Raw genomic sequence first — 14,560 nt, 5'->3', positions numbered from 1 at the left:
TTCAGAGAAGAAGTGAAGATGGAGTGGATACTACGGAGCAGAAGTGATGCCAGCTGATCTAGTGGAGATCTGAGGCTGGGATGAAAGCGAAGCAGGGGGCAAATGAACCGAGAGAGGATGGGGGGTTGTGAGGTGGGGGTAAGAAAAAAAAGACGGGGTCTGTGAGGGATTTTTGTTGTTGTCGGTGAACCTTCCAATTAACTCTCCTGAGACATGGAAAACTTTCATATTCTAATTGCGTCTGATCTGAGAGCGAGAGGGGCTCAGAAGATAAGGATGGGGAACCCCTGCTGAGACGGGGCGCTCGCTCAGTCGGCTGGGATTGACGGGGGAAACCAGGCTACCTCCTGAACCCACAAACCCACCATTATCCGATCCGCAGTCACTAGGTTCATGCACCGAAGGACAAAAGACATACTGACAACCTACAAGAATAAGTATATTTGGTACTGGGCATATCACAGAAATAAAATGGCCAACCGCTAGATGCAAGACCTATGGAAATGAACGAATGAGACATGGCTAAATTTGGAATAATTCATTTATATACCTAGCTATATGTTACTATATGTTATATGTTGTCTGTAATAACACAATTTCAGTTCTCTTAACCCTTTCTATGCCTTATTGAAATCCTAGTCGATTCTCCATCTCTCATACAATTGTACGTGTGCCATGGCAGACCAAAGTGGAACACATTTAAGACCGAATCTAATACCAAATACAACCAGAAAGCCAGTTTAGGTCAGTTTCACTTTTTTCCAGAATAGAAGAAAAAAATAAATCAGTATCGTCTTGCCAATCTTTGCTGAAGGCCTATTAAGTTGAGTATCCATGGTACACCAACAGCAAAAACCAGCCGTACAAACATCTGTGTCTGCCATTTAAAAAAAGAGCCTCAAAAGAGCCAAGAACTTACACTGTTGGTTTACTTACAGAGGACATAAAATAGTGAGGTCCAGTTTCATGTCTCATTACTGAACATCTATTTAAGGTCATACCCATACACACACGGTCTCTCTCTCTCTCTCTCTCTCTCTCTCTCTCTCTCTCTCTCTCTCTCTCTCTCTCTCTCTCGGTCTCACACACACGCACACATACACACACACAAACACACACACACATGCAGACTCTCACTCACCCTTATTCTGCACACAAAGGAGTTACAATAGGATTTAGGATGATTGGAAAACACAATAGCACGAGGAATTAAACATATTTTCCTGTGTATAACTAAAATCAAAAATGACCATACCGGGCAACTTCTCCCTTTCCTTCTTCTTCTTCCTCTCTCTATTTATCATATTGCACTTCGCTCAACCCTTGACACTGTTGCATCATTGAAAAAGAGAATAAGAAAACAGAAAAGACTTGCCCCATGGTACACTGACTTTCTGAATGTGAAATCAGCTTACTATTCTTTATTGCTTAAAAACAATAAAAACAAGGTTTCTCTTCAACACCATTTCTACTCTAACAAAACACCACAATACAATCAAACTAACTGCTAACCTGTAGCAGTAATGATTTCATGACTTTTTTCAAGAGAAACAAATTCCCTGATCTCCTCATCTACATCATCAGCGTGCCTACTAGACCCCATGCAAAAGTACTTAAACACACTCTACCCTTATACCCTTGTCTCTTTTCTGTCCCATATAGTAGGACATTTACCTGCAAATGTTGATGGCTGTCAATACATTGTCCCTCATCACTAAAACCTATAATTACATATACACATAGAAGGAAAATTAGCTCTGTCCTCTCACTTTGTCTCTTTTCTTCCCCACCTACCCTAGACTCTCCACTGTGGGATGCTGCTGCAGCCTTTCCACCCGATCTGCCTGCAGAAATCTTCTTCTTACAGTTGCCCATTTCCACCAAGCTATTATGCACAAATTCTACTCTGCTTATAATGCATAATGTATGCCAGCCTATTTATCTGTAATATAAACAAATGCCATCATTGACACAGTTTTCTGCTTCATTGATCTCCTTGTAACAGTAACCTTATGAGGACACTGTATACCCACTAAGCGGTTCTACAACCAAGGCTGTCTCTTTCCATTTTTATATACTATTAATTCTGTATATTTAATGAATATACCTTCTTTTCATGGAATCATGAATGTATCATGTACATATGCAGCATGTGTGCTAATATGTTTTATCCTCTGATATCCTCTGATACGTGTATGAATCCCCCCCACCCCCTTCTATCTCTATCTGTCTACTTGGCTGGCCCGAAGGAGATGGGTCCCCCTTTTGTGCTGAGGTTCTACTTGAAGCTAAGGTTCTGCTTCTGAGGTCCTGTTAAAAGGGAGTCTTCCTTGCATCCTTGCTTAGTGCTTGCTTAAAGGGGGTTCAGGCTCTGGGCTCTGTAAAGTGCCTAGACACAATTGTTATTGGCGCTATATAAATACAATTGAATTGAACAATAGTCACAGACAGTTATAAAAACACTTCAGGAAATTACTCTGAGATTTACAGGCGCTTGCTAATTGACAGTAAGACAAACTGTCACCGCAGGACATCCCTGCTCAGCCTCTACTTCTGTGTAACACAGGGTTAAAGGGCAGTAGTACTGCTGAAGTGACATTCTGCAAACGGTGGATGTACACAGAGGACTGCAAGGCTGCAGGACTTTCATTAATCAGGATGAGCACCCAAGGCTTTATGTGCTATTAAACTGCACTGAACATGATTACTTTCAATTCAGCTAAAAACTGTGCCTTCTCCGTGATGAGCAAAGGCTTGTGAATGTGTGTGTGTGTGTGTGTGTGTGTGTGTCTCTGTGTCTGTGTGTGTCTGTGTTTATGTGTCTTTCTCTCTCTCTGGCTGTGTGTGGGTGTGTGGAGAGAGAGAGAGAGAAACATACATAAACCAACAAATAGACAAACACACACACACACACACACACACACACACACACACACACACACACACACACACACACACACATACACACATTAACACAGACACACACATACACAAAGAGAGAGTATCCACAAGGAAAGAACAGCCATTAGTACAATGGGGAATAAAATCAACACACTATGAGGAGAGAATAGCAAACCGAACTGCCATTAAGGATACTGCTTTCTTGGTGGAATAACAAGAGGCAAACCCAACAGAGGGGGAAATAGACAAGCAAACACACTGAACGCATTGTTACCCCACATAGGCATGGCCTTGGTCTCCTTAGAGGAGGTTGATCTGCAAAATGTTTTGTGCAAAATGCCCTACAGGTTTCAGCAACAAACACCCCAATCACCTGTGTGATTCTCAACTCATTTGTGATTCTTGGCTTTGAGGCTTGATTTTATTTATAATAATAATAATAATAATAATAATAATAATAATAATATTTATTATAAATAAAATCAAGCCTCAAAGCCAAGAATCACAAATTAGTTTACAGAGATTATATATACTGTATATACACACACACATATATATATATATATATATATATATATATATATTAGTGCTGTCAGTTTATATACTGTATATATATATATAATCTCTGTTGTTACAGCAGAGCACAAAGAAGTATCAAGAAAGAAATAGCTCAAAGATAACTTTCCAGTATGTTGGAAAGATACATTCATTAAATCAAAAGTTGTTTAGAACTGTTTCTTGTTTTCTGCCTCAAATTTCCTATTTTGCTACCATGGCATACTGTTTGATGGTCAAGAGCGGCAAGCCAATCAACAAGTAATACAATCCCTGCTGTCTGTCATGGCAATCTAGAACAACAGCAGGGACAACAATGTTCTCAATTTGGGATAACAGGAAACACCAGCCTATTAGAAAGACACGAAAGGATAGGAGATAACAGTGTTAGAAAACTGAGCACTGAAACATTTGAACTGACCACAAACAGATACACACACACACACACACACACACACACACACACACACACACACACACACACACAGACACACACACAGAAACAAACAAACAAACAAACAAACAAACAGACGTTCCTTTATGCCCTATAATTGTGGACACCATTGGTAATGAACATACAAAAAGAGGAACTTATCACAAGAATTATAATAACGCATGTCTTGCAAAATATAACTGTTTTATTGGTAATTGTTAAGTTCCCTTTAGCAATCCTTAAATTCCAGATGTTGGGATGTAATGTGGCTGAGCCGAAGACCACAAGCATCTGACCATTCCCAACAAAAGCCTGGCAGGAGTTCAGCTCTGTGTGGAGCCACCAAACTAGCCTGCCATGCTCACTCATATGGTTATCATAAAGGCAAAAATCGTTCTTGTTTCCAAAGTTTTTCACAGTTCAGACATGCCTTGCTAGACTGGGACACATTTATTTCAAAGCTGCAAGATTTATAAGAAGATATTAAAGTCGGGGCTGTGCATGAGGCTTTGCGAATAAGTACGTGGCATGCGATTCTGCCAAAACAGTGATCAAAATGGTTCTGCAGTAGACGTTCCTCTTCTCAAGTAAGCATATTTAAATAGACCAGTGAGAGGTCAAAGTCACATGTGGCAATAATACTATACATTAAGCATTTATATGATATTCAAATGAAAGGTTAGACATCTGCAAGTCCACTTGTCTGTGTGTAATCATTACAAATTGAGTGTTATCAAATAGGGCTGTCAGTACTTTGTCTCCTTCATCAACAAAACAACAGCTTTCTACATCCAGTGACATCACTGTTCTTAAACTGTAAATGCCAAATGGCTTCAACGTGCAAAGACACAGACAGGAAAGTCTGCACCCTTGCCTTTCGCTTGAGGGAAAGTAGGACAATGTCTGGCATCAGGAATGGTCTGGTCCAACATCATCAGGATGAAGAACGGAGATTTGTAAAGACTTTTGAAGGACCTCACACAAAATATCCACAACAACAAATATGCACAAAAGAATGTGATAGATCGGCAGAGAGAGTGAAATATAGAGATAGACTGAAAGAGAGAGAGAGAGAGATTCCATCAGTCGAATAAGAAGAGACAATGAGGGGTGTCGAATGAGAGAGAGAGAGAGGGAGAGGGAGAGGGAGAGGGAGAGGGAGAGAGAGAGAGAGAGAGGTTGTTTCTAAGTCTTGCCGCCACGCATGCTTAACCTTGCAGTTGTGGTGAGACGATGCTGCTTGCATATCAATGCTGAGGGGAAATATCCGAGGTGGATAACACTGCAGGAGAGGCAAGTGTTCTAGCAGCAGCAGAAACAACAGTGTTTCCTACGAAAACCACATCTGGAAGAAACACTCACTGCATGTCATTGATTTATTACAGTGATGTATATGTCTGTAAGCAACAAAAATGATACCAAATTTAACGCAAAAAAAACCTGCCACTTCAAACAATGGTGTTCTGACATACTGTGATGCACAATTGTGTCTCTTTTTCTTTCTCCCTTCCTCTGATGCTGAGCCTTTCATTTACGTTTCTGTTCTGGTTACAGGAAATTGCGATGCTGCAGGATCCTAAATGAATGGGTGTTTGGTTTCACTCCTGGCAGAGGAGTTCTGTCCACACACCACAACTACTACCACAAACAACAGCTCATGCACTAAACACTATTGAACCCTGGCCACGGAGGCATTTCTTCTGTCTGTGGCACAGCAGGGCATGGCTGCATTGCACATATTGCGACATACGCAGGCTATTATCACCAGCCATTTTCAACTTTACTGTAACACCGGGTTATACTTAGTTAAGACACTGTGACCCGGTTTCAAAGCTCTCTTATTGGCACATTTCACAGACTAATATCACACTTTCATGCTAGGAATGAAACCATCTTGTTTATGAGCAATGTGCCAATTCAGGATTTTTGGCAATAGTTAGATGTGCAAAAGGCAGTTTGAAGGAGAACAAATGCACATGTTTTCCTTAATGTGGGTCCTTCTGGGCTAACTATTCCAACTACTATTTAATTAATCGTTCCCATCCATCAGGGACAAGGGTAGATGGATAGTTTGTTCTAGTGAACAGACAGTGATAAAGGTACAAGACTGGATATCTGAAGGATCGTCTAACAGAGATAAGATAATGCTGAACCGTCAGCAGTGAGTCCAGTGGGTCTCTCGTAGATAACAGACATTCTCTATCTCCACTTATCTTTTGATGTACTATGTGAAAACCTTCAAGGATCAGTTGTCAGATGTGTTTGTTTAAGAACCTTGCATGCTATCTGATACAATCAGTGTCTCGCTGTCACATCTAAAGGGCCCTGCGGTATCCTGAATGAATGCTTAATGTAAGGTCTTCCTGAGGCTTGACTCATCCAACCAGCATAGGAAAGAGCTGTTCACTTAAAAGAGCTGTTCACAGCACTTCCCCAGTGGGTCAAATGTGAAAAGTAGAGGCTAAGAGGCTAATAGAGTCTTCTAGACAGAGAAAAGATATGTCAGAATGTGATTAAGACCATTATCACAACATTGGTCTAAGAGTACATGTGAGGACATCGCAAGCAACACAGAGCAGTTTCAGGATTCAGGACACATGTGGGCTTTCAGCTTTTGTCATTTTTTTCTGTAAATTTACCATGGTATAATCCAAGATTAGAGGTTATATCTGTCCGAGAACAAAGCGATTTAGGTCATGGTTTGGGTCGCATTGTTACAAAAATGGTGGGACAGAATTTGACTACAACTGTTACTGCACATACTATGGTATATCTCAAGCAGTAATAACATGGAGCCATATCCAATGTGGTCAGTCATAATGACAAAACTATAACACAAGACAAATATGAATGCTACCTTCTAAGCTTCCTTATTTGATAAAATGGAACATGGGAAATACGACAACATGCTCCACTAGACTAAGAAACACAAATTATTGATATTATTGATCAAATGAAGAATGTTTCCATTGTAATAGACCCTCATAACAGACTTTTTGCTGCTCCGATGTACATTTTAGCGACTGCCAAGCTATTAAAAACAAATATAAAACTGCATATGTGATATGATATTGATCCTGGTAGAGACTTATCATCTCTATCCTGCTATTACACAGAGAGTACCTTAAGGTGGTAAGCACTATTCCAGATCAATGTGCTACCACAAAAGAATGAATGAATAAAGTATATTTGATTTGTATCTTGATTTTCAGACACAGCCAGAAACTCAATGTATATATCATGGACTGCAGAGAAATCATATCATGCAGTTTTGAAAACAAATCAGAATTCCACTTTATGACTGACATTTAGGAACCAATTTGAGATCACCCTCTGAGATAAAAAAAAAATATTAATTACTCCTGAAACTGAACTGCTCTGGTGTCTGTGTTGACTACATGTTGGTGCACCATACAGTATCAGTCAGAGGTAACACAACCTTGCAACTCTTCCTCTGAAACCGTAGGCACTTTCTTACTGCCTGTCAGGAACAAGAGTGGCACCCCGAATTAGCCCTGTCAGATAGCATAATCTCTCCCAGCATGCAATTCTCCCACTGAAAGAACAACACTGAGTAAGCACTTCCTGACAGGTTCTGAGAGTTTTGCTAAAAAGAGCCTGGCTGTGCCTCCAGCCAACCATCAGCCTGGAATAAACAGACAACAACAGCAGTGTAGGTGCCCAAGCTACTGCTCCTGAGGGAGACCGGGAATCAAACACAACCACACAAGCCTGAGTGTGAGTGTGTGTGTGTGTGTGTGTGTGTGTGTGTGTGTGTGTGTGTGTGTGTGTGTGTGTGTGTGTGTGTGTGTGTGTGTGTGTGTGTGTGTGTGTGTGTGTGTAGAATGTTGTACATCAGAGTTCTTGCCTGGAGTTGCAATCCCAAACAAATTCACTGCATTCACTGGGCTTAATGTCATTAACATCTTACTCTTCATTTTTTCCCCATATCATGGCCATGTAGGTTTGCTAATAAATCAGTCTGTATACATGTGTCTTCGCATTCTGATTGAGAAAGCGGATGTTGCAAATGAGCACTGATTAATATTATATTAAAACTGATTGGTCATTGCAATCAACGAGCTGTATACTGGCAGCATATGGCTAAGTAAATAGAATAAAAATCACACTTAATGGACACCACAATGAGAAAAATTTCCCATTTGCAAAAGGCCTATACAACTATCTATCCAAAAGGTCAATGTAAGGCATCTCTGCTACCTCTACTTTACTGTTTACACTCACATTTAGACCAAATTCCCCCTGGTTGTCCACAGACATATTTTGTAAAGTATGTCCACTTTGAGGGACAAGCCATATTCCAAGCATTCTTTGTATTCTTGTTCATGAGAACATTTGTCCAATGCTCATCGATACTCTTACCACTTTACTACCACTGCACATCATGATGTTGTTTTGCTGTCCAGCACAGAGAGGAGGAATAGCCAATAGCTGAAAAAAGGCCTGACAGTGAGAGGGATTCATGTTGACATCTGTAGATAGCTTTCTTAAGCTTCTCATTTCAATACAAGAGCAATGCAAAACGTGGGGAAATATTTGACTAGGTATATATTACAATGGCAGGTGGTAGGAGTGTGAATAAGGAATCTTTCTGGATTTCCCTGACGGAGGGCACAAGGGGGTATCTATCACAGTCCTTGGGGGAATCTCTTTTACATTAATTTTGATACTACTGAAACACAAGTCAGAATCGCTCTGCACACACAGCTTCATCATGTTTCATCACTACAACTCTCTCCCTGTCTTCTGTAGGAGTATACCTGATAACTGTAGGACAACTTGCCCACAACTGTAACTTTGGGTTACCAGCAAAAGGTGTATCTAAGTTAACTTCAGAAAGCACAACATAAACTGTCTCTGACTTTCAAGTAATAGCAGTTACTTTCAAGTTTTGCTCCAGATTTTGACTGCACAATTGATGCGCTCTGGCAGGAACACAAGTACCAGGTGGGTGGGATGATGTCTGAACTATAAGCTAGTATAATTATTAGCTGTATACAATATGTCATATTTAAATTATCATTGAATATTATGAAAGGTCGGCTGGGGACAAATGTAACACTTTGTTCAGGCCTTGGGCTCTGTAAAGCACCTTGAGACAATTGTATTGTTTCTGTGCTATATAAATAAAATTGAATTGAATTGAATTAACACCTACAATTAGCAGCCTACAATTGGTTGTCACCACCAAGTGTAGCTACTGAAATAGGCTAGACACTTTTGCAAAAATGTGACACCCTTGGTTTGTAAACAACTATCTCACTGGCATTTTGAAAACAAATGCTGCAAAGACTACAATTTACAGAAAAACCCTTATCCACCACTGTTTGGGTTGAATAATACATTGCAGTTGCATTACATTTGACTTCACCCCTTCAAAGTGGCATGTTACAATTGCCCTCTGTTGATCTTGGCCACTGTTACAACAGCTTTTAGAAGCTGCTTTTAGAAGCACATTAGAGAAAAAGTAAGCCACGTGTGTTTGAATTAGTGAAGTAAATACAGAGACAAAAGATGTAGGCTATGTTGCATATACGTATGTTAAAATAAAAGGTGTCACTTATGCAGATTTTTTGCAACAAGCAAAAAGCAGGCTACATAAAAGCAAATAGAGTACCTGGTCTACCCTATGCAAAATCAGTCTGGTGCTGCCCCAAAGAATGACAGAATGGTCACTAGTCTTTCTATTGTGCTAAAGGACACAAGTATGTAATATGCAGTATGCAGAGTATTCTCACTCTCACTTTGTCACATACAGAGAGAGAGAGAGAGAGAGAGAGAGAGAGAGTGAGAGATGTTTAAGATGACCAGTAGATCTGTAAATGTCTAATCTACTATTTCCTGCAAAAGATCTGTTTAACCAAATCAGGCCGCACAGAACAGTGTTTTTTTTCACGTGGTGCCCTTACTTAAATGTGACAATGTAACACAAACGCAAATCTAGGGCAGCACCTTGGCAGTGCAAACGTGGATTTATTGTCGACCAAAAGAAGGAACGAATGCCTATTTCCAAAAGCATCGGAACCGAACAACTGGCACAGCGTTGGCAACGCGTTAGGATACACGTAGGATAACAAATGGCAAGCCCGCATAACTACTTCTAGGCAAGTCTGTAAATTTGAATGAACAGCATCTACAACACCCTTGGAAGACTAATAAGTGACGACTGCGAAGAGCGGTGTGAAACATGAAATTGTCACGACATAAACAATAGCCAAGTCTATTTTGTTTAATAGTTTTTACTTACTTCTGCATTGACAGAACGTTTGTAACAGTTTTGAAAGGTGACGTTGATTCCTGTCGTATCGAATCATTTAAACACCAGGTTTACAGGTTTGGTTCTCACCAAGTAAACACATACCTGAAAAGCTGTTCAACGTAGGCTACAAGCTGTAAATAATATGGCTAAACCGCTGTTACAGACGACCTTCTCAAGGTTTTACAATTACCAGTGCAAGTTATTCACAAATATCAACGCATACGTCCAAAAAAACATTAGGACTGCTCATTAACTTCAAGAGGCAAACGCTCTTCGCTTCACCAAATGCGTAGGACCGAGGCACGTTCCTGAGCCTTCTCACAGCCGCTATATGCTCCCCCCTCCTCTCCCACATAAATAAAAACTTACTTTTCCCTGGCTTGGCTGTCGGACGGCACGCTGCTACTCTTGCCTTTGGTGTACATGCTTACAGAGAGCGCCGACGGTCACACACCTGTCAACCCATCACAGCCCCGCGAGCTACAACCCCGTCACCATAGCGACTCCAGCAGCAGTTCTTACCATTGGTTGTCCTACATGTACAAGACGCCCATTCTTGTCGGCAAGACCCATGACTGACAGTTGACTGACCACGCCTTCGAATATCACACACCCCTACACTACGTGCACCCCATCACCCCATATCTCTATGCTGGTCCGCCCGCTTGGGTGGACATATAAAGACGCTTGCACACACGTCTACACGCACACGCAAATGCACACGCACACACACACACACACACACACACACACACACACAAGCACGCACAGTCGCACACACACACACACACACACACACACACACACACACAAGCACGCACAGACACCCTCCCCTGTTCTCCCTCACTCTCAGTGCAAGGGGGAATTTGAAACCGTTGGAGAAGGATTTTTAACAACTGGCTGTTCCTTTTATAGATAATCACACCAACCGAAGCAAAGTCAGGCAATTCAGTGCAGACAAACCACACAGAAAAGGCCTTTTCTCCCATCAAGGGAGTCAACATGTTCATATAGGCTACTCTTTATTATAGGTAACTTAACATTTCTGGAATGTCACGGGGATATTGACACTTCCAACACTGCATCGAATAAATAAATGGCTATATACCTGTAACACTGATGTCCAAGAGCTTATGTACAAGAGAGAGGACACTGTTCTATTGTTTACAATTCCATGCATCATAATTATCAGTGTCATCACATTTGTTTACTTAAATGTCAGGCCCCAAATAAAATAATCAAGATGTATATACCCGGCTATTGGGAAATCGTTTACCTTTTCCTCAGCATTATAATATTATTGTTTGCACTTTTTAACATTAAAATCTCACCTTTAATATTTAATTGGACCCTTGAGGCGTCTTTCCTCAGGGCAGCATTTTTGTAGCACAAGTGTGTTTGTGTGTGTGTGTTGTGTGTACTATACTGTACTGTAATGTGTATGTATAATATACATAGATTTGTCTAGTACAGACAGACTGTACCATGTCAGGCATGACTTAACTATTTTGTCAGACATCCCCAGACTGCAGCAGAGTTTCAGCTGTGACGGGTCGCTGCTGAGCTTGTGAGGGTTAGTAAAGGGAGAAATGGCTGCCGTTGACAAACAGCCCTGGTACTTTCCAAAACAAAATGGACCTCTCCTTAAAGTGACTCACATTCTCCTCTGATGAGCTATGCCATGATACCACAGCAGAGACATTCTCCTAAAGGTTACAAAGCTAATTGCTGAACATTTGAAGCAAGTTCTAGAAGAGCCTAAATCAGAAGCACTAAATTAACAACCTATTATTTAAGATGTTCAGTCCAGGTTCAGTCAGTGCTGAAAACCTTTTTGTTTTCAATGTTTAACAAATTATGAACATTACATAGAGTCCATACATCAAGGGACACATAAAGTTTATGAATAACTTGTTAGCTGCAAAACATTTAACTATTCTGTTCTCATCTTGTCTCATTCTTACAGCTTAAATGTATTAAACTGTCAAATGTATTTCTATGTTTCTTTGTTAGAATTCCAATTCTCAGCAAATTCTCTGCTATTTGTAAACATTACTTTATATGTAATGCATTATAGACCATTTCAAAACATGATGTATGTATAATGCGTGCATTTCGCCTGAAATGGTGTGGAGTACGGTAAGCCATGAGAGACTGAAGGGACCATTCAGACACCGCCACAGTATGTCGCACAGCCCAAGGCATGGCTGTTTGTTCTTACGCAATGTTCCTGCCAAAATTACCTAGTTGGAAAGTACAGGCTCAGTTTGCTCTCTGCTCTTCCCTCTGTCTCTCTGGCCTCCGTTTTGAAATGGTCCTTCCATGGCCCTCATTTGTGTATGTGTTCTCCTCTGCTTTCCCTCCACTTCTCTGTCTATTTTCATTAGGTAATTATTGTTGCTGATAACTGAAAGGGTGGTATCCATTGGGTCATATTGAGTGGTGATAGCTCCTAGTCTATGGAGATCTGTAGTCAAAATGATGAACACGGGACTTCATTCTGGATGGCATCACAAAATCAGTTAGAAGCATACAAGACATTTTTTTTTGTTCTCACATAAGAGTGAGTTTGTGGGAACATACATGACAGGTCATGTGATATACTGTATCCTCACACTGATGTTGAGTATATGTCAATCATACACAAAGTCTACCTTATCCCTAATTCATCCTGTGGGGAAAAGCCAAGGCCAGTTTCGCACACACATACACATACAAAGTCACACCTTTTTGACTTTAACAGTACAACAGTACATCTGAGTCCGTCCCCCCCCCCCCCACACACACACATGCCCACAGTTTTGTATGCTTGTGATTAATTGATAGAGTGAATGTTCTGAGATTTTCTTTAGATGTTTTGAATGGTTTCAAAATGACATACATGGTGACATCATAATCACTGCCGTGTCTCTAATCATGGCTCAGTGACTCCAGTGACATTTCATTCACTCCATGCTTGACCTACAAGAAAACAGACATGTAAAACAACACAGAGGTGATGCTCACGCACCTCCAGGATCTTCGGTTTTTGGTAATGGACTGTGACTTCTTGAAGTCTCACATTCAGTTTAGAGTGCTCTGGGAGTTGTATTTTTGTATTCAAGCTACCAATCCTTGATAAAAGTGGAACTGCCATTTGCTTGTGTGTATATGTGTGATGTGGAGGGGGTTGGGCTCACAACAGCAGTTTTTAGAAAGTCTGTTTATGAACCATGCACTACTACATTGCCAACATAATTTTTGTCGAATGCTTCCACAAATATCACATATCTTTGGTGTCAACTGAGATTATAACCAAGACTTTCAAAAGCATAGGGCCCAGGTTAACTTACCTGTTGTAAGGTTCCTACCGTCAGCTATATCATAAGCAGTTTAATGCAGACCAACTTGCCAAAAACTTTAGCTTTAAAACTTTAGCCTTGCAGCCCTGTTGACACCTGCGTGTTTACCTCAGTACTAAAAAAGTCAAGTTCAGGTGAAAGGTGAAAGGTGAAAGGGATGCATAGAAACACATTAACAAAAGCATTAGCCTTGGTATATCGTTTGAATCAATTAGAAAGGAGTGCATTTTTAAAGTCTGAATTCTTCTGAGGAAATGCACTTTTGTTTTGTTTCGTTTTAGTTCATGTGAAATCATTGTCATGTATGGGACATGTTTTCTAATGAGACAAGAGATGCTCCGTTTGAGGTTATTTTCAAACAGCTATGAATTTCTGTTGAGTCACAACCAGTGACTAATATCATTAAAATGCATGCTGCCATGGTCTATATCTGCACATGAGTATCTTCTGTTTAAAAGTCTGACTAGTGAGTGATGCCAGTGCTGTGGTTATAACACCGTGGTCATGGATACATTTATTATATGAAAACCACAGAAGGGAGAAAACCATTTTAGCCTTCTATTGTTAGGATTCCTTCACAATGATCTCACCGTGAGCTCTCCTTTCAGAAAATCCTTGGACCTCCTATACTCTCTGAAGTGAGTGTGCTATTTACACAGATACATTTAGGTTAGAAGTGTAAATTATAATTATACAACGTTACCAATGCTGAGAGGTACCTAAATCTTTGGTATCATGTCTATCCAACTGAATAAGAAACATTTGTATTCTGATTTCTTCTCGAAACACCTATGTAAGTTTGTTTTTTATGACAGCAGACATGTCCCCACGTCTATACAGTTTGACTGATGGCCATCACAGCCTCTTGACGACCACCTTCACTGCTCTCTTCTTTGCCATTGGATGAAAGTCAGGCTTTAAGAAAGGCTTGGCTATGTTGCATTTGCATGAGCTGGTTGCTGCTTTTGATTTAGTGCTAATAAATAGAGTAGAAACTGACCAATTCAAATATTAAAATGTAGGACATTATCTCAATACGTGGGATGTGCG

General features: G+C 40.4%; 1 protein-coding gene across 4 annotated transcripts in view; it reads right to left on the bottom strand.

The window, feature by feature from the left end:
- Window positions 1-10,684, bottom strand: part of ssbp2a (single stranded DNA binding protein 2a) — a 37,052-nt gene extending 26,368 nt beyond the window's left edge. For all 4 annotated transcript variants that reach the window (XR_006152492.1, XR_006152493.1, XM_012828548.3 and 1 more), the window contains exon 1: window positions 10,539-10,684. Coding sequence is in view for 2 of the 4 variants with exons in the window: in XM_012828548.3 (XP_012684002.1) it covers window positions 10,539-10,594 (56 nt within the window). In the remaining 2 variants the exon portion in view is untranslated. The remainder of the gene's footprint in view (window positions 1-10,538) is intronic.
- Between the last annotated feature and the right edge of the window lie 3,876 nt (window positions 10,685-14,560).

This window comes from Clupea harengus, chromosome 7, assembly GCF_900700415.2.
Source record: "Clupea harengus chromosome 7, Ch_v2.0.2, whole genome shotgun sequence".
Lineage (NCBI taxonomy): Eukaryota > Metazoa > Chordata > Actinopteri > Clupeiformes > Clupeidae > Clupea > Clupea harengus.
This window is presented reverse-complemented; position numbering and strand designations above follow the sequence as displayed.